This window comes from Varroa destructor, unplaced genomic scaffold (genome assembly GCF_002443255.2).
Source record: "Varroa destructor unplaced genomic scaffold, Vdes_3.0 BEIS01000006.1, whole genome shotgun sequence".
In the NCBI taxonomy this organism is placed as follows: domain Eukaryota; kingdom Metazoa; phylum Arthropoda; class Arachnida; order Mesostigmata; family Varroidae; genus Varroa; species Varroa destructor.
Genome location: NW_019211459.1, coordinates 8,589,404 through 8,610,946, shown reverse-complemented (window position 1 = coordinate 8,610,946; position 21,543 = coordinate 8,589,404). Strand labels below are relative to the sequence as shown.

The 21,543-nt window shown below is 42.7% G+C and overlaps 1 protein-coding gene and 1 long non-coding RNA gene across 2 annotated transcripts; both read left to right on the top strand.

The window, feature by feature from the left end:
• Positions 1 to 104: 104 nt before the first annotated feature.
• Positions 105 to 2,739, top strand: LOC111252565 (troponin C). The gene is made up of 4 exons (XM_022810705.2): positions 105 to 260; positions 659 to 686; positions 922 to 1,317; positions 2,119 to 2,739. The coding sequence occupies exons 1-4, from the start codon at positions 258 to 260 to the stop codon at positions 2,145 to 2,147; spliced, it is 456 nt and encodes a 151-aa protein (XP_022666440.1). The 5' UTR covers positions 105 to 257; the 3' UTR covers positions 2,148 to 2,739.
• Positions 2,740 to 13,776: 11,037 nt separating this feature from the next.
• LOC147754824 (uncharacterized) lies at positions 13,777 to 20,542 on the top strand. Its single transcript, XR_015330178.1, has 3 exons — positions 13,777 to 13,912; positions 15,270 to 16,886; positions 18,343 to 20,542. It is a non-coding gene; the product is annotated as an uncharacterized LOC147754824 (long non-coding RNA).
• The last annotated feature ends 1,001 nt before the right edge of the window (positions 20,543 to 21,543 follow it).

The window sequence follows — 21,543 nt, the reverse complement described above, 5'->3', positions numbered from 1 at the left end:
CTTCTTTCAGACTGTGCCTAGGGCCTGAGTCAGAGCCGGCACTGAAAGTTCTGTCTCGTATCTTAGTGTCATAATGGCTCGGAGTTTAGTTTAGAGCTAGCAAGTTGTATAGAAGTAGCGTCAAGCGAGCAGATTACTGTCTCGCTCCGACTCGGAAAAGAAGCCCTCACCCTGGTGCTCGACCACTAAAAAGGCCCGCACCGCGACTTGTCGTCAGTCGACGTTTCCAGGCCAGGCCCGTCGCAAAGCCAATCGAAATGGTTTGTAACATTTCTAGTTTCTGTGTATCTACCCGTGGTGTTTTTATGTGTAGGAGTCTTGCTCACGTCCATACAAAGATGTGTTTTCATAGATGGACCTGAAAATGTCTCATGGGCCTACTGTTGTTAGCCCCCATCATAACAAATGATTAGAAACAAAGATAGAACAAACAAAAAATAGTCGAATGAAAACTATATTATAGTAACTTGTACAGAGGAAGCTCTGTGAACTTGAAGACAGGTGAAAACTATGCAAAAAAGGTGGATAGTTTCTATCTGGCGAGTTGTGACTTTAATGCGTGACTGCGTGAAGAGTATCATTAAAAACGGTTTGCCTGCCCTAGGTGCTGTAACGATTAGGCCATTTCTAACCGTCCTTTTTTCTATTACCATTTTAGGAGGACCTTACCAAAGAACAGGTCAACAGTAAGTGTCATAGAATCGAACAATGATTGTAAACATGTTTATTTGAATAGAAAGACAAGCTAAGATCATGTTTTTGTGTCATTTACAAACCCATAATAGTGATAACAGGTATACCTTGTGTACCCATTTTCACTTTTTGTTTAATGCTATGGTTAAATTACTACCGCCTAATCTTATCTCAAAACATCAAAAGTTTTCCTATAAATTTTGATGTCGCGCTCTCATTGTGTACCAGTGCTGCGCAAGGCGTTCGATATGTTCGATCGCGACAAAAAAGGATTCATTCATACCAACATGGTGTCAGCTATCCTGAGGACTTTGGGTCAGACTTTTGAGGAGAAGGATCTTAAAGATCTGATTGCTGAGATCGATCAGGATGGCTCTGGTGAACTGGAGTTCGATGAGTTTGTTGCGCTGGCGTCTCGCTTCCTCGTTGAAGAAGACTCTGAGGCTATGCAAGAGGAGCTTCGTGAAGCTTTCCGTCTCTACGACAAGGAGGGTAACGGTTATATAAATGTGTCGGATCTCCGTGAGATCCTGCGTGCGCTTGATGATGCCCTGACCGAGGATGAGCTCGATGAAATGATCGCTGAAATCGATACTGACGGCTCCGGCACTGTCGACTTCGACGGTATAGGCATCTTCGCGATAAATCTATTTGATCTACATAGACATAATCGTATCTTGTAGGTAAAAAGGGGCTCATTTTTTAAGAGAAGTTAGGTTGATGTTAGGTTTAAAGACGCATTTAGAGAATTGGCCTAATGTTACCTAGAACATGCTTGCCATAGGTACACGAGGTCGCTCTTCTGCCTACGGGTACCTAGGTTTGATCTACAAGGTAACAGCATCTGTCCTCAAAAGTTCAATTACTTGTGTCAAAGATTCACTTACCTTAAATCTCACTCACAGAATGCTTTTAGCAGGTTATAAACAACTTTATATCAGTGTACCTACCTATTTAGAGAATGCACAAAATGTATTCATCTTCCCATTTGCAAAGCAATTTTAGGCAGCGATACTTTTCAATGAATCTTGCAAAACTGGTGTGCACCCATAAATTGTACACCATATATTTCGATCAGCACCACCTGACCTTAAAGACAACAATTCAAGATACAGGCAACAAAGCGGTTTGGGCAAAGCAGGCTGTGCATAGGAAACGAATAAATTATTAGGTCTCAAAGCCGGTACTCTGTTAATTGAGGTTATACGTTCATACTTCTTCTCTTCTCTTCTCTTTTTTGACGATTTTAGTATACGTGGTTTCGATGCCTCAGTGGTAATTCAATATTAAAGTTTCACAAAGGCGTATATCATAAGATAAACAGCAGTTACTTCTTGTATATCCGGCTGCTCCGAAGATCTGTTGATATTACTACTGTAAGCCTAATAACAAACTTTTCCGAAATCTTCTTGCTCCTTTCTACAGAGTTCATGGAAATGATGACCGGTGACTAAACACGAACTTGTGTTGGGTGATCCGGAACCTCTGCACGCCAAGATCAAGGGACTAGCACGACTTTGGCGGTCTACGAAATGTGCGTTTGACCAACAGAGCTTATTGAAGTCGGCGGTGAACCCCGGTATCACCCTTCAAACAAAAATCTTCTGCAGCCTTTGAATAGACGCCGAAAGCGACGAGAGATAAGTGATCAAGATGAAACACGACATCAATTAGGGGACGATTGTGATAACAGCTATGATGATGACGACGACGACGATGATGATGATGATGGCAATGGTGATGATTATGATAATAAGAATGACGACGATAATGATGATGATGACAGCTCGTTAGTGAATTCAAACGAGCCACTGTTTTTTTCCTTGAACTTGTTTCCCTCTTAAGGTTCCGCTTCTCTATTCTATTGGCTTCAACAACATCGAGCCAGAAACAACAAACATATACATCGAATCGACAGAGACAAAAAAAGGGAAAGTCGAAAAGGTTTCACTTTGTTCCTATGAAAAAATCGCGTCTACATCCGAGCATGGGAAACTGTTGCATGTATATTTTGTTGAAATGATACAATAAATTTCTTTTGCTGAATTGTTTATCATCGATATTTAGATATATCTATCTATCTATCTATCTACATTTAAGTAGATACTACGTTTGAATATCGATATTCAGCTTGCTTTTATCATTCTTTTTATAATACTAATAGACTGGTCGCTGTGACATCTCGTGACGTATTCGAGTGTTAAGCTTCTAAACGTGAGAGAACTTCTAAACGTTGATATGATCCTTTGACGGTTCTCTGTTGTAGTTATTTTTGCCGTAAACTGAAGACCTCCTAGTGTCTCGTGTTCAAGTAAGATAATAGTATCCGTCCTGCATTGTGCAGGTCCAATCGCGACTCGGCTCCTACATCCGTTACCCTTATTGGAACGATCGAAGAATCGTGTAGCTTCAATCTTGCATAATACTTTAATGCGTAGGGTTAGAAAGATTTGCCAAACATTACTTAGCATCAGTTAGCATTAGTAAAGCAGTAATGATGTCTGACAATAAACATTGGTGTTCTGGTAATTTGGAGCATAATCTGGATGCATGCCTGACATAAGAAAGATCGTACTCTACGTGTTGAAACAACATGTCGTGTATCTAGCAGTGCTATATAGAGATTACTATGTCTGAAACGAACTAACCTTGAGCCACATCGCCTCATGGTAGATCAACGACGAATTTGTCTGCTGCCAAACGTCTTCTGTGGATGAATTAACTCAAAACTTGCTAACTTCTCCTTGAAAACATTAAGGGTCCTTAGGTCTCAGCCTGATACGAAAGTATTACTCAAATAAAGGTGTCGAGAGGTCGTTCGGTTGTTGTGTGAAAAAACATAGGATATAGCATAAAGAGGAAGTTCGGTGAATATATCTATATACAACTCAAGAAAATCAATTATACTTGTGGCAGATAAAAAGACAGAAGAGCCCTATACACCTTTTACAATATTGGGACAGACAATAGACCGTTTCATCTAGTAGTAAACGGCTTATTAGTCAGCCAGACTGTTTCAACTGCTGAAGAGATGAAGACAGTGCATCGTGAAATTCGTGCGAACAGTGGGGCGCGGGCGGAGGGTAACCAGGTTGCTATTACATTACGTAGCAAGCTAGTAAAGGCTTAGGTAATTCAGATAATTTACTGTAAAAAAAAGTAAAAAATATTTAAAATCAGTGTAGAATATGTATTTGCTTCAATGTGACCTGAACTGAGCATTTAAACTGACAAGGCTGCCGATCAGAACAGGACCTACCGCACATGGTTTACTAAGTTCGCTGCTTCGACGTTACCGAATGTCTTTGCGGCTGTTGCATAAAGGTACCTTTAAACCAGCCATTTTAGTTTCTGCTCAGTATCTGACCTATATTAAATTAACCGAAAGACACGTCAGACATTGTCGTAGGCCTTGTCCTCTGGTAGCTTTTTTTTTGGCTAGATTTTGAAAAGCACGACAGCGGCACAGCGGGCTATCACAAGATAAGCACGTGTATAAGCGTCGAGGAGTTACTCGCTATATGAAAATAGATAGAATAGGCTATTTCTATCAATAGACACTTCTCTACAGTGCTACTCGATATCGTAAACGTATAACATTTAGGATGAGGAATCAGTAGTACCTTGAATTTCGTCAGATAGCCTGATACTTGTATGACGCAAGGAATCTATAAGAACTGTATTTTGTGCAGGGTTATAGTGGCTCTTGTAGTTGTAAGAATAACGGCAAGACTTAACGTTAAAACCTCCGGATCTTAAAAACAACGCACAACTTTCATGCTATAGGTTTAGTGTTTGACTAGCCAGCAACTCAAAACCATGTTAAGCGATGATCAGCGAAATATATAGAAGAAGATAGAAATCTCCTGTTAATTAGACATTTTTCTGCATTTAATGTATGTATTCTGTGTCAGGTTATGATGAAGACCATTTTTGAATCGAGAAGCAACGACAAAGTCTTCTCGCCAACAAGCGATCACTTCCGCCTGTGTTTTCCCTACAATACGTTAGCTTCGTCGGTGACTTCACTACACCTGCAGGGTACGGCTTTTGCCAAAGCTATATTGGCTGGTCCGTACTCACAAATACAAGCCGGTATAAACTGATCTCTTCTCTTGCTTGAGCTGTACATTTGCAACACGAGCATTAAAATAACTAATAAACATTTTGTATAATTAGAAATACGCCACTCGATAGAGTATCGCTGATTGTGATATGAAGGCATACGCATGAGCTGAGCGACAAAAGTCAAATTGATAAGGATGATAACGAATGTTATGATATGTGAAGTGACATTTCTATCTTGTATACTTTTATCTTTCATTCAACGATCAGTAATACAGCTATTTTTAACGAGAGAGGCGGGAATGAATGGGGAATGAATGTTAAGAACACAACTTACCGTATTGAAACAGTACATCTTTTGCTTCCTATATTAGGCAGCAGCAGTAATAACTACGACGTAATTAAGTTCCTTAGTGCACTTAATCCTGCTTGCGGTCAAAAGCAAGTATATTAACTACGATGAATTTTATTATTATTAGTTAGCAGCTTAGATGTTTTATGGTGGAAATATTGTACAAAAGTATCACCGCAATACCTTTTTGAGGCGTACCATAAGTTACGAGATCTGAAATAGTTAGCGTTACTATCATTATTATCATGGAAGACCGATACTTCTACTAATCTAATTGAAAACAATTTCAGATCTATCTGTCTCGAGTGCGAGTTTGTTGAAATTGTTCTATTACCCTGTTGCACTATTCTGATCACCTCAGAACTACTAGTAACGCTATTTTGCTACAGGACGCCTCCTGAGACTCGACTAAAACTCAGTAGTCATCTCGGTACTTTGCAGGACTATCCCGCTACCTGGTCCTAACGATTCGGCCATATTGCTCTAGCCATTCCGTTGGTTTGCTGCGATCGTACATTTTGCCTAGTCCCGATGTTTTCCTACAGCTTTGCGTTCGTTGTAGTAGCGGTTATCCTGTTTTTCTGGGTCGATCGTCCTGTGTTCAGGCAGCAATTACGCTACCGCTGTGCTATCGTGGGCACATCGTCCTACTTCAACTGTCTCGTTATATGAAAAAAGCTTAAAATATCTTCTCTCTCTCTCTCTCTCTCTCTCTCTCTCTCCCTTATTGTATAATGCAGGTCTTGGCCGTAAAGCCAAGTAAGTTTTATAAGAGAGCCGATATTCCTTCGCAATTGTCAACCATTTCACTAGTAAAAGATAAAATTCTATATTATGGCTGAATTATTATTTTACCAATGGCCCTTTTTTGTCTACGGATCTCGAACCAAAACCTATCTGAGAATGACCATGACTGATAATTGTATTTTAAAATACCATTGAATCGTTAACTAATATGATGCGAAACAGTTTGTCACAGGCTATATTAGGTAATGTCAGGCCTAGCCATATTATAGCTACATTGAGCCTATTTACCTTGTCCGATATAGAAGATTTCCCCAGTCTGCACTCGCCATTTGTCGCGCATACGTTGCCAAGCTTTTTGCTAGTTTATGATGAATGGCTCCATTGAAACTATCGTCACTTAATTTCTATCAATATGCCTTAAGACCTTTAAATAAAACTTGTTGCAGTAATACCAGTGACCTAAATATTTTAACTTGGTTTCAAGTCAAGGTAGCTCCACTTGGCACTATTGTATCTATGCACATACGTTACATCAAATGTGCTTAGTTCAAGTAATTTACCCAAATTTATATTGAAAATTACTAATGAAATAGAGCTTTACAGACAGCACGTCCAAAGAAGCAGAGTCAGCCAAAAATTAAGATTATGTGCTGGCAACAGAAAGTGGTTACTTCAGAGGAACAGAAAATTCATTAGGTATCGCGTAAAATAAAATCGTCCATTGTCCGAAATTTTTCTCAAAACAAAGTTTCGTCTGCTCTATCCAGTCACACACACACGACAACACAGGTGCAGCTAATCTAGATTTGCCGTTCGACCCAAAAGATGTCCAAATTTTTTTTGCGCTTGCTTATCTAATGATAATCTCCACAGCCGTGAACGAAGATGCTAGCAAATAGGTTTTTCGTGTCGTCGATTAGAGGGAGCCTTGTTTCTGAAGCTCGTACTAGTTTTTCGCGTGTACCGACTCGAGATCGCGTCCTAACAATGTAAAGAAAGCGAATGTATTGATTGTCTCAGCTTCAGGACTAAAGCAATTTAATGGAACACGTTAGAGCACATAAAAGGTCGTATTCATCTGTGCGGTTTAGATGGTCGTGATTACACTGCAACCAAAGATTTTTCCTGGTAGTTATTTGCTAAATACTGAGATAAATTACCCAAAATAAGAGAAACATGCTATTTAGAATAACTGCTTGTTGAGTTCAGAGGCATGTTTGCCTGATTTGCTAGGCACTCTAGATGATTTGAAAAACATAACAGTAACGATATCTCAATTATGCTCCAAAAATGGGCAGGACGCTTGTCAACCTAACCAGGCTGACGTAATACGTAACAGTGACTCTAGCGTCTACTAAGTCACCCTGATTATACACAAATGTATTCACTCTTTCATTTTAGATAGGATATAGAAACGCTAATTGGCCTTGTAAAGGCTCTCTAAATAGGTCTGATCATTTTTGCTAACTGTACTCAATGACCCTGTAAATGGGAAGAAAACAGTCGATGATTTTTTGCAGTACATTTCCGCTCATGATTGCGCCTCTAGTTGTAAAATCAATTTAAATCTTATCTCATATCTCCGCCAGTTTCTCGAGACAAGTTTCAGCTAGGTTAGTTTAGTTGTTCTCCCGTAGGAAGTGTCATTTTGGAATCGTAGGTAGATCGAAATTCTGTGGTTATCTTACTATCTTATTACCCAGAGGACAACCTTTTGGCCTTTCTAAAAACCGGACGCAGAATACAACTAATCTTGCAAATGAGATCATCTAGGTGGTAATTAGTGATGTTTTTTTTCAAATCTTACTTTGGCTTAAATTAAGCGGTTTGTTCTAATTTATCAATAGATAACGTCAGTAACATTGTTGTTTCTTCTTCCCATACTCTACGGCGCATCTTCAGAGCAAAGAAATCAGATGGAACATAGGGACAGATGAAGGTCCGAGAGCAATCAGATAAGGTATAAAACTGATCTTTACCTTTAGATAGACATAAATGAATACAGGAAATAGCTAAATACTTAGGTCGATTTTTACAAAAATTGGTTCTGTAACCAGCTAGCGTCGTATTCTAGACGGCTTTAGTGGTTAGGACGACGAGTAAATGCCCCTATAACTGACATGGCATTCGTGCTTCTGTTGTTATGGCGAATATCATTCGAGTAGGTTCGGTACAAACGTACGCGTAATTGTACCAGCCGTGTTCTTGATCTAACGTTTTTTCAGCATTGCCGTATCCATATCAGGCTATCACGTCGATCGCATAAATGGTACTCTTGAACGAATAAGCACTATCTATGATGTGGCGGTATATTTAGATTAGGTTTCTCTGATGAGTAATAGTACTTTTGCATACTGTATGAACCAGGGTCCGGGTCTACCGTTAGGACCTCCGTTAAGCTCTCGTCATTAAAATTTACAAGCTTTTGCTAACTATCAGCGCAACCTTTACCATCATAGAGGCATAAAGGCACAAGTAGGCCAGCTATAGGGTATCGACCCGTATCCTTTTACAAGCAAACGATCCACGTTTGTCTTTGTGCGAGTCCTTCGAGGGTATAAATCAGACATCGTTGTTCGAAACCCTATGAAAATAGTGATAAAGCCGAATAAACGGGAAATAGAAATCATCAGCAAAAGGGCTGAAGATTAAAGGTTCTAAATCCAAGACGAACATAATCGTCTTATCGATTCGACTAATCACAGTTGGGGAAGGGTAACATGCAGAACAGGAAATTAAGACGAGGTCTGCGATAGGATTTGCTTTTATAGCCTATTTTTTTCATTACTTTCAACCCATTTAGAATGTATAATTTAAACGTATTTTCGTTAATTACAAGATGGTGTGAGCTTCAGTACCGTGTGAGACGTATTACACAGAAACGTGCCACGAGACAAGACGGACTTCTCCAACGAGTTGATGGGTAACCCACTGGGGTAGCCTTCGCTATTGGGTTGGACCTTCTCTTGATTCCTAGTAACGAGCATTTATGAGTTGATACTTCCATATTCTTCCATCATTGTTACAGATGTTAAGTGAAATGACAGAAAAAATGAGGTAATAGCTTCGCCCCCGAAAAGAGCCTTTTCTTTGACGCGGCAGGGTGTCGATAGACATCAAAAGTTCACAATGTAGGTGTGAAATTATATTTTGGTGGTGTAAATGCGCATTTTCTATCAAGAACCTGGCGAAAAAAAGATACATAGTAAACGTGAGGCGGCACACCTATAATGGGCTATTATGGAAAAGGGTTTATTCTAAAAACACGTGTCGGCTGCCTATTGACACCAATAGGTTTACAACCCGCTAACTCGAACCTGCCTATTCTCGGCAACTTTCTCATCGTTCTGTTCAAATCATATATTAATAGATCTTCAGGTTAAAAAACCCAGGCTACATGTATGGACGCAATCTACCAGATTCTATCTGCCCACTTCTAACAAATGCAAAAATTGGAATGCAGCAGGATTTCTAGCTAACCTGCGCGTATTCCAGAAAACAACTGATCATGCTTCGTTTGCTAGCGCAGACATATTTGCGTAACCCGCTCAGTAAGTTGTGATCCGTATAGCAGTTTTAATGTGTCACAATCCGTTACAAGTACCGTCACCGTCTCACAGGAAAAACAGCCTTCCGACCATTTGGGGAAGCAAAGGTAAAATTCTCGGTTTTCAAAAAAATAATAATAACACTAAATACATAGCAAATAGCCACAAAAATACATAAGAGGCATTTTCGAAAATTCTACTACATGACAGGTATTGTGTTAAGGAAATCGATTGTACACACATCTTTTTTTCGTATGGCCGTAACACACAGGGTGCTTTGGCTCGCTTATCTGTAGCTTGTTACGCCCGTTTTGAATATATACGTACATATATTCCTTTCGGCAGATGGCCATTCGTGGCCGAAATGGGTCGCTCTCTTTTGCAACTAGCCGACAATTACCCTGAGAGTAATCCTAAAACCTTTTAGAATTCATTTTTGCATTATGTATTGCCAATATTGGCAGGGTCACCAACCGATAATTGACGATCGGGTAACGGTTCGGTGTGTTTATGATTGAGGATTTGTCATTGTGATGTGTTTTAGGAAAGAAACGATTAAATGTGATAGATTCAATATAAATTCGCGGTTGACTTTACTGAAGCCATGTTTCACTGCTATAGGCTAATTTAACTGTTTTGCAAAGCTATTATAAGGCATGATATTCAACAAGAAAAAGTGAAAGCTTTTGCCTTTTCTCGAACTCACCCACAAAAGGCTAAACACTTCGTGTGTATCTAACATCTACATGAAAACACGTACGTGTACGCACAGCTACGCAACATTTCCATCTACGTCACGTTTTGTTTTTCTGCAACTGGGCTAGAAATGGTCAGCCTCTTTTCAATTGAAAGAATTGTCTCGAGCTTCTGACCACGCGCCACTTAGCCGATAAAAATTTGTTTGTCTTATAAAAATCTACTTATTTCTAAACAAAACAGGAAATTGTCACTTCTTTTTGAAACATTGTATACCGTCGGACTAGCAGGTAATCGACACGCGTCCATTTCGTCGGGAAATGACACGACCAGCAGTAACTGCAGCAGCAGCAACAGTACATAAAAAGCACCAGTTTTTCTATTTTCTGCGTGCGTAAACGATGCTCGGTGCATATATATATATATATGTATACGGACGTACAGACAACCATACAGACAGATGCATAATGGTGTGTAAACAACTAGCTGGCCCAGCAACTAAATGAATGAGTGGGAAGCAATTCAGACCTGTTAGGGTCACACCAGCTTAATATGGGGTAGCGGATGCAACCAAAGAAAGAAAAAGGAAAGACGAAGACAAAGAAGAACGAGAAAAAAACGAAAGAGAAGAACAGAGAAGAAAGAAGATGGGGCGGGCAGACGACACAGAATGAAAAACTTTCGATCATCAAATCGTTTGGCAGGCACGTTGTCTTGCCAACCGCCGAGTAGCGGTCTGATTCGCAGCTTTTCGCGGTTGCAGGTCAGATAAGTGCTACGAGTATCCCCTAAGAAACTCAGACCTGTTCGTCAAAGTAAGAATCTACTGCTTTTCTTGGGCTGTCGCTCTAGCTGGCCAGTTGATTGCTTGGTCGCTCGCTAGGGTAGGTGAGTCAGCGGCCGAATAACTTACTAGCAATGCCAGGAAGAAAAGGTCTGGTAGGCCCATCAGCCAACCCTACGAGCAGAACGATGTCCATCCTGGAGATACGAAGACACCTATGTGTAGTAATAGCTCACATCTTACAGAGATACATAGACGACAGATTTTTCATACAAGCGACATAGTCATAGGGCTCTCTTGCGGACGTACAAGCTCACATAGAAGCGCATTCGCTAACACAGACATGGACGATTTACACAGATGGGCATACCCGTGCGTCCACCCGCTGTAGACGACCATCTCGAGAAGTGAACCTCAGAACCCGAAATGCTTAAGGCGTTTCGGCGGGCGATCTATGCAGTCACTCAGTCAGTGTTCAACAGTTTGGAGGTTGAGCGCGGTCTTCGGCCTAGGACTGAAATGGCTGTTTCGGGCTGTTGGCCGAGGTCCAGCATGGCCTCTGCCCCCTTTCAAGCTCTCTGCAGATAGATTTACTTAGTTTCTTTCTTCGTGTCATCGTCTTCTTTTTCTTTTTTTGCTTCGCTTTGCCTCAAGCGCTGCCCAGCAACGATACAAACGGGCAGACGGACAGACGCCTTTTCCCCTACTTCACGTGGTACAGCGTCTCTAGCATCGTTTCCATTACGAGCTACAGCCATCACTGCTATTACTAGTACCTCTCCTGTTTTTATTTCATCTATTCATATTACTACATGCTGGTCACTAATCTGCCAAGATCTACCATCGTCATGTATGTCTATTACTAATATATATATATATATATATATATATATATATATATATATAATTTACAGGTGTTTAGAAAAATACAATTGTATTGTATGGACATATGTATACTTCAAGCTTGGTTTGCTCGACCGGGCAGACTGCTCAATGATGGTACTGCAGTGTATGACTCCCCATGGTACCTGAGGCCTCTTGCACTATCTCTGTCCTACAATTTAGATAACTATGTGACGATTCGTTCTTTCCGGCCCCTTCCAGACGTCTTTGATTATAGCTCGCGTATTATAAAAGTTAGGATCGATCTGCCTCGTCCTTTTCTCCGTTGTGCTTATGAACCCCGAATAAGCAGGGATGGTGGGGGCCTAGATCCCCTGTAGATCGCGGTATGTCGTTTAGAAAATACACGTATGTGTATGCAACGACCAGCGGTGCCAGGCTCATGGCGGGCTTTCAAAAAAGGGACATTTGACTCGATCAAATTTTTCAAGCTGCTCCGATAAGAAGAGTTCGTAAACAATTTCAATTCCGTAAGAAGTTGTCTGGGCTACCTTTATTCCGAACAAGGCCAGCGCCGTACGGAGGGCAAATCTTCGCGAAAGGCGTATCTATTCCCGCACTAGCAACCAACGCTCACCGCACTCTGCCCGTAATGTGCCCGTAATGTGTGAGCTATTTGTCTCTATACTGCGACCACAGCTATAACCACTACAGACATTACTAATACGTCTCCTGTTGCTATTTAATGTAAACACGTCACTAAATAGAAGTCACCAATCAAGCACGATCTACCATCTTGGTAGATGTTTGTGACGGACGATGTCGCCGCTTACCGCCGCTTGGTCCCTACCCCTGGTCTCTACCTCTGGTCTCTTCACTAGCGTTTCTGACCTTCTTAGCGTGGCTAGCGTGCGCTAGCATCTCTGTCCCTTCCCAGGCCACCCAGCCGCTGCGGTGGCAGCCCGTCGTCACCGATGTCGGCGATGCGAAAGCGGCGGCGCTGGCCATATTGCTGGTGTGCGGGCAGTTCTATTACAGCTATTGCTGATGTTGCTGCTGGTAGAGCTAGCCATTGATGGCCCCAGAGCCCGACCCAATAGTTAGTCAGTTGTTCGGCGCCAGCGCGGTTTCCTTCTACGGAGGAGCTGTTGCGCGCGCGGGCCGCGCCCGGACACCCAACCGCGACTACTACTATTACTAGCCAACACCACAACTAGCACTGCGCCACCGAGCGACCAGCTCGACCCGAACCCGAATAACCCGAACCTGGTATGGGCTGGACGGGATAATTCTGCCGGGGTGGCTGGGCTGCTTAAGCACTGCCGTTCAACCGACGCACAAACGATCTTCCCGAAACAAACCGGCCACAGGGATCTCGAGCTGCTGCTGTTGCTAATGATGATGATCTTTGAGCGGCTGCTGGGCTCATCGTGTCGCTGGTTCTAATCAGGCAGTCAGCTGGTTTGATCGGCCGCTGCAAGTAGCCGGAGAGAGGGCGAACGTAGCTGCACTCGCCACTGTCTTTAAGGCCCACTGGACGTCTCTCAGGCCTCTGGCCAGCGATGCGCGCACAAGTAGCCGATTCGTCGGTGGCTTGACATAAACCGCCGCGATGCTACAACACCATCAGTATGCCGTCTCGTTGGGTCATTTCACTGTTTCCCGTGACGAACTTGCCGAATCTTAAAGGCCTGGTCAGTTTTACAGCGAAAGACCAATCGCTGCTAACGAGGCAAGCAAAAAAAGCGATCACTGGCTTCTACTGCTTTCCCCCATGGCAATGACGAGACTACGGTTTGCACATCTGTTCACCCCCCTCCCCCCCGCCTGACTCATTTGGCAATATTATCAGAGCGTGCTACTTGGTGTCCTCGCTCCGTATATATTGTACCACCCTTCTACGGCGGTGCGTGTATTTATTTGTAAAAGCAGTACATCCGGACGTGTAGGCAGTTGTTGACGTCATCTTCAATGCAAATCAGGCTCCGTGATTAAACGAACGAAAAGCTAAACTACGGAACTGAAGAACCATCCGTTTGCACAGATGAATTTCTCTACGCTATTATCAGTTATTTGCTGCGATCGACTGCCAGCCGTCACCCACTATTGACCCCCTACTCCACCAGTGTGACCATCAATCAAAAAACCGTGGCGAAGTTCTTCTATCTTCAAGCAAAATATCCGGTAAGAGCTTTTAAGAATAATGTCACACAACAATGCATGACCGAATGCAAAATACAAACGGTTTGTTTTACGAAACACTACCAAAGACTTATAATTAATAGGCATCGAATACATGAAATGTTTACGAATCTAGCCTTTATTCGGCCACACCGAATCTACAGGATAGATTGTGTTATGCTATTTGTTTAAAATATTACATTCTTTAGGCATACCACCCCGTTCTTCAAATCTTCATATTTCTTTTATTTATCTAATATTATCATATGAGGGACGTAAGTAAATACATCTTTCCAGTCGATCCGGTCACGTTTTCTTCAATTGTTGTGCCGACTTCCATTGTATGCAAAGAGTAACATATCTACGTTCTGAGATTTTACATTAAGCAGATGCAATTTGCCAATAGTTTTCTTATATTGCAACGACTCTGTTTGATCCAAGTTATGCTTCAGAACTAGTTTCAAACCCGTTTCCCATTTTGTCCTATCAATCCACGATAGCTAAGCCTGGCGCGTAAAGGAAGCTTCGTGCAATGCGTGCTTCATAGACACGCATCGCATTGAGCCATGATGAAGCCGATCATCTGAATCGCTCGATAGTTGTCCACAGCAATACAAACACTAATATAAAAGATCGCATTTAAATGCTTCTCTCTCTAGTGTGGTGTAACGTATTTGTCAAGTAACTTTTACTCGAAGCGTAGACGTAGACGCACTTTGTTCTGTGTCGGAGGGCCGCTGTTAGAAGCGAAGTTTAAATTTTACGTAACTTAGACCTTAAGTGAAACGCACAACGAGAGCAACTCCATTAGTTAATGTCTATTACTCGAATCTAGTTAAAATATTTGAGCTGTCAAACTGAGCGTTTTTCTTAATTCACTAAGCTCCATTGGACTTCATTCATTGGTTGTCGACGACCCCCATATTCACTACTTCGTGCGTAGCACATTTAATGTCAACACCGAGAACAATATGCGTGACGGCTGAGGCCGTCAAACTTGGACCCTCATATTATTTCATTGAGTACGGAGAATTACGTTCCTTATAATATTCCCGTTTATATATTTATCTATAGCAAGCGTCAGGTCGTTTCTGGTTCGAACGACAAACGAATTGTAATTTGGGGACTTTCGGAATGTCACAATTTCACGGCTTTTTTTTGTACTATCTTGTACAAATGTATTCTTTTTTTTTTTTGCTAATTATATCTGTGTCGACTAAGCACCGCTGGACGATCCTATACGCTTTTGGTTTTTCGAGATCTTCTACGAGATATTCAATGTCATCTGTAATTTCTTGTATTGAACACTATACATTGACGTCTGTTACTGCTGTTTTGGTTTTTTGGTGCTTGATGACAGTGTTGTTACGACGCGCGGATGCAGCAGCCATGTTGAGACCTGGCGACGATATATCCGTCCGAGTGTTCGCTTGTTATAGAAGAACTTAGGGTAATAGCGTGCTAGTTTTCCATACAACGTCACGTACTTACGTAGTCATGGCAGTAGGATAAGATCGGCCGCGGTACATGCAATTGACATAAACTGACCATCGGTCCACGGTCGACTCACACCTAGCGAACAGCTGTCTATCGCCTATAGATTCGTTTTGCGACGAACTCAGGACAGTGTACAACCGCGTCATAATAGCTACTTTGGCCTTTGCTACCATTGCCTCTACGGCCACTGTGTCTACCGCGGCTGTTGATGATGATGGTGAGATGTTCTCCTCGCCATCAGATATTGTTCTCTGCCGGCGAAGTCGTAGCAGTTAAAAGAGCAGCCACAGTACAGCGTGTGTAACGGCGGCGGCGGCGGCGGCCAAGTCGCATGTACACGAGCAGTTACTGGCTGTTATTTTCAGAGTAGAGTTATTCGGATTTGCGGGGCTGCTGATCTTCGCTTGTGACTGACTGCTTTGCGTCAAAGATCGCCCTCTCCAACCGCCCCCGAGCCGAGGCCAATTCTGGCGCGAGACGCGATCTGCGTGGGGCGAGATTCACGCCAAAAAGAGAAGACACCGAGAAAATGGCGTGGCGCTCACCGACGGACGGACAGACAGACGGACGGACGGACGGACGAACGGATGGATGGATGGACGACGAATGACTGGGGACAGGCAAATAAGTACGCAACCCAAAAAGTCAGTTCACCAAATCCACACGCTCAGACACACACACACACACACACACACACCGAGTGCTCAGACTTGGTAAAAAGTTACGGTGGCGGGAGTAGCACAGCAAAGCATTACCGAACTCGTTATAAACGAGAGAGCAGTTCGCCCTATGTCTGCAAGTGAGCGACCTTCGTGTACTACCGCGATGGCAACGGATAATAGAAGGTCTAAATGAGCCAAAATTGTCTCCCACATTCGGCTCTAGCACGCGTATGTCGATGGATGTCTGTCAGCTTAGGCACTCTTCTCGTCGATGAAGGCTATTGATGCGGTTGCGGCTTCAACACTAGAAAAACTATTTTAACAAGGAGTAAGAGCGCGCTAACGCGTCGACTCCTATCGGGTACATCTATATTATAGCTGACCCCTTATTGCCTCTGAGTTTCGAGATCGTCATGGAACGTGATAGCGCAAGCAAAGACGAACCGAGCAAGTGTTTTTTTCTCAATACCACCAACCTGGGAAGCTCTGAAGTATCATTTGGTGTTGCTGGACCTATGCGAAGCCTTTGATTTATTCCTAGCTCGCAAAAACGACGACTTCTGACAACCTAAAAAAGATAGTCTTCAGCAATATTTTGGGATGAACAGGAAATTCTGACCCTCGGAACGATTAACAAAGAAAGAGACATCAAGCTAGACAGCCTGACGTCACTGATACGGGACCGGTAACCGAACAGACCCCTTCATCATCACCATTAATAGTGCAAAATGTTAAAAAGGAAGTGCAGTGAGATGGACGCACGCCGATGTATTTTCTGTCAGCACCTGTCTAAGGATCAGAAGGCCGTCAAGCAACTGGTGAGTAATGCAAAATCATTAGTTAGCCTTAAATATTTTAGCATCAATATAGTTGTCCCTCCGCCTGTTGTGTAAATAGTGATCTATTGATTCATTCTCTTGATACAAGGCTTCATCTAACAAACTATAGTCTACCCTATACGATGAGTGATAGATAGACCCGGTCTGTGTATACGTATCGTCGCATTAGTTCACCTGTCTTAATCGTCTCACAATCAGAATTATCAGAGTTCCTGAATGGACGTAAGTCTCTGGTAGTTCTAACATGATACGTATGCAATAGACGGCCTGCGTAGTAGCCGATCATTCTGTCTGGTCAATGAACGATTCAATGCAATTTTTGATACTGCCCATTTTTGTTCGGGTGCGACCTCAGCGACAGCGGTAAATACGCTTATATCTTGAATCATGAGCGGGTATTAAAAGCTTTGGCCGCATGTAATAGAACTGACGGCCTCTAGCGTAAAAAATAGCGCTCGATTTAGTTGCCATGAAAAAAATCCCTGCGTGGGTTTCGGTTGACTATGAGCCATAGAAGGCACCCGTTTATCGACTATAACGGCCTGTTTATATCGCTCCGTGCAATACAATGTAGATTATGATTTCTGCCTGCGTTCTCCGAGTGAGCAGGAAAACCTGTTTGTGTCCACATATCCCTTGAGCGCCGTTTCATCGCGAGGCGATCGACCCGTTCACTTCATAATAATCGTTGTAATTAACTTATATCTTGTTCCACTTGTTCCAGCACACACCCAAACTAAAGTCTATAGAAGAGAGATCAATTAACTCTATGCTATTATTAATTGTTAGTTCAGCATACACGCTAGTTTTAACTGATCACAGGTCTGAACCGAGTCGTCAGACATTTTCATTCGAATCTCCTCTAATCCAGTTTGCCGCATAATTCTACCCCGTTTGGTTCTCTAGCCGCAGAAAAGGTGCTAACTAAGATATCAGTTGTACACTGGATAGACCACCACACTTAGATGTGTTGTCCGCACGAAAAAAGAAAAAAACTAGATATAGCCGTTAGCCTGCCTATTATTAGTAGGTCCAAGAGAACAAGTAACAATAAACGATCACCTATTAAGAACATTGTTTTCTTTCTGCACATGCCGTATTCGCTACATATTTAAAAAAATCAAATAATGTGCTATAAAATGTAGCTATATGCCACCGAGCCAACGGCCCCGTCATTGTGACGAAAGGCAAAAAGCACTTGAGCCTCAATAGTGTAATACTCATGTAACAACACCTGTGTGTTTCAATAAGACAGAATCCATGTATAAATATACCGTACATGCAAATGCATAACATTCTGCTGGTGGCAACGGTGCGGTTATGACAGTGACACGCCGCGGAAGGTATGACTGTCACTCTACTCTCTCTCTCTCTCTCTCTCTCTCTCTCTCTCTCTCTCTCTCTCTCTCTCTCTCTCTTTGTATCTGTTAAGCAGCGAGTTTTGTTTTTTCATACAAACATCATCGTCAACCGGACGCGTCAGCCGTGCGACATGAAATGATCAGACAATGTTGAGTTGTTGTTGTTGTTGTTGTTGTACCAGGTTCGACTTATGACGCGTGCCAGCCGCAAGTGAATCAGCCTGGCGCGTCGCGACAACGTTTTCCGCGAAAGCTGCTCCAAAATTTAGCTGTACTAATCGTGGTAGTTGATAGGGGAAGTAGCGAGCGACTCAGTCGTTTGGTGTCGGCGATGTGTTTTACTAGACGCTCCCTAGCAGTCTCCCAGTCGGTTGCCTATGTCTTCCGCTGGTTTCGGCATTTCTGTTTCCGATGTGTTGTTGTCTCGGCGGCAACAACAACAACAACAGCATTGTCGTCGTCATCGTTATCATCACGAAGAACAGCAGGGGAAGCAACGTCAGCAATACTGGAACGCCGACAGCGCCGTTGATGACATCTCCTTATGCGGAGGTCTTCTCGGAGGCGGCGCCCTGGAGCGGAGCCGCTCGAAGTCAGTCACTTTCGATGCCACCGGTGTTATTATCATCGGTCGTAGCTACCGATGCGACGGTGACCACTACTGAATCAACTGGTAGCACCGTTTTAGCAAGTTAACTTGTTTTTTTTTTTTCTAGATTGACGTCTCGTTAGATCATCTTGTAACCTATAGTTTGTATACGTAAATTGCCATGAACTAAATAAATCAAGGCCAATTGCTCGAATCGATAGAAGAGAAATAGTGCCATTTACTTATTTCTTTGCTAAATAAAAACACGGTTTGGAAAAGTATACAAACTGGATATAAACATATGCAATTACAGCCCCTGCTGGAGCAACTCTACGAACTGTGATATCTTGACAACGCTATAGTACGTACGTTTAATAATATACTACTAAATATGGAGGTGGCTTTTGCGTAGGCGGGAAAGACACCGCTACGGCAGAAGATACAGAACGAAATTATCAGCAGAGCTTAACTATGTGTGAATATGGCAGCGTAGACGAACGAGCGCGTGTACGTGATGGCTTTATTTTTTTTTTTTAGCCGACATGTATAACTGTTGCCGACCGCACGACAACGTACGTAATTTATCCTAATATATAAACATAACATAAAGTTACGAGCCGCTAGATGCAGTATAAAAGGGAAACATTTCAGCTACTGTAACATCTATGACGTAAATATACAACTAGCTTTTTTCCATAATATTTTACTGTTTGACTCGGACGTCAGATCTAATGATATATTATAGGTAGAGAATCTGGCTGATAGGACGCTAGCAATGCAACGCCTAGACCCGTCATCCGGTTAAGGGCTGGCTGCTTAAGCTGAAAGCTGACTTTCGTTTCTGACCAATTAAATTTACGGACGGATGGATGGATGGATGGATGCATGCATCGAAAAAAATCTGGCCATGTTTCAATAACGGGAATGAATGAAATTGTATAGTGTTAGGCTGTGATTTCATATCTACACAATTATCCTAACTGTACTAATACGGTGTATCGGCTCGATAGAAATCACTGCACAAGTTATCTTAACCAACTTGCAACTGCTGCGCGAACGGCAGTTGCAGTAAAAAAAAAAAACAACCAACGCTGTCGCCCTGTAACTAGCACTAACTTCCAGCTAGTACACTTACATGAATCAGTTTCCATTGTGCGAAAGTAGGGTTTTGTTCTGTTCTAGTTCGGAACGATGCTATAGTAATACATATTTTGCATTTAAAAACAATTACGACACACACACACACACACACATGATCATTGTGCAGAATAGTTTTTCAGTTACGGCGATTCTCGTAACGTAGCGAAACGGATGTTATATTCTTTCCCTCAGCCTTTCTAATGGCGTCTTGAACTTGAAACCAAAACGACGAACAAGCTATTGATTATTGCACGGTCTTTTGGGTAGTGTTTTCTTCAGGTAGAACTCGAACGATCACCCCCATTCGCATTGCTTCAGACCCCTTGGATTTCGCCGCAATTTACTCTTTTTCGGACATGCCCTGGAAACAGGCCAGTAATCATCTGTCCCCCTCGTCCCCGTTTAACTCCCCCGCCATAACGTTAAATGTTCCCTCACATCTAAATAGGGATGAGCTGGCACTCTGACGACTGCAGTGCGCTAAGAACCGTGCTACGTCGACAACAACGTGTTTTGATGTTTGTTAACGACAGCTCATTGGGCCTTTTCTACCTTGCAGGGTTGGCGGTCCGTCGGCTTCGAAGACAGGCGAGCAGACGGGCGATGGCGAAGGGCGCGGAGTTTGCCCCCATGCTCGCTGCTGCATTTAATAGTGATGTCTTTCGTTGTAGAGGTAGACCGATGGCCGGTCGGAACGGGACGCAACTGTTTGGGGACAACTCTTCGACCGCGGGTTTTCGTAGCTATGTGCCGTGAGGCTGAACCATAACTAAAGCGGTGTGCGTGTGTGGTGTTGAGCGACGGCACAGGGCACCCAGAGTTCGGCCGCAAGCGGCAGTAGAGAGCCGGCGACAAGAAGTGAGAACGCCCCCTATATTGCTTGTGCCCAATGACCTAACCTGTGATAGACCGAGCGATCATTTTGTGTCAGCCTTTCCGAGGGTTTCAGCTAACGGGACGACGTGGACTAGATTGTACAGAGAGTTAGAGAGAGAGAGAGAGAGAGAGAGAAAATTCATTGGTTTGTTTTTGTTACTTGGTAAAAAATATGGTTTCGAAGTCTGTCTAGTGTAGTAGGAAAGAAGACGTAACGTGAATAGCGTGTGGTCGTAAAGTCTTAGTCAGGTGCGTGAACAGTTATTATTATGTAGCAGCCGTGTTACGATATCGCATTCGAAAGGCTGTAAGCACTATAGAGCAGCAAGGATAATCGAAGGTAAATTTGTATATCGTAAGTAAAATGGAAATTCCGATGTTAACAACTCAGCTGGTAGCTGGTAATTAAGATGTTTGTTTTGCTGTTAGGTGTGACACAAGGTGTACCCATTGCCATAGGCGAATATTTGTTAGGGCCGTAATTTGTCGCCCCGAGTCAAACTTTTATGGGTCCAGCATATAGTGCCTTGGCTCAAATCTAAGTACGATAAAGGTTGCATGCAGAAGGTGAATGCAGAATGCTTGACATTGCGTTATAAGCGTGTCCTTGAGAAGGACACTGGATAAAAACTTAGGTGCCTCTCCCCGACACAAAAAAGCTCCTTTAGCT

Bases quoted from the DNA above. Each gene is read 5' to 3' on its own strand.
- LOC111252565 (XM_022810705.2), top strand. The intron at 687-921 runs GTAAGTGTCATA...ATTGTGTACCAG, and splicing joins TACCAAAGAACAGGTCAACA to TGCTGCGCAAGGCGTTCGAT. The intron at 1,318-2,118 runs GTATAGGCATCT...TCCTTTCTACAG, and splicing joins CGGCACTGTCGACTTCGACG to AGTTCATGGAAATGATGACC.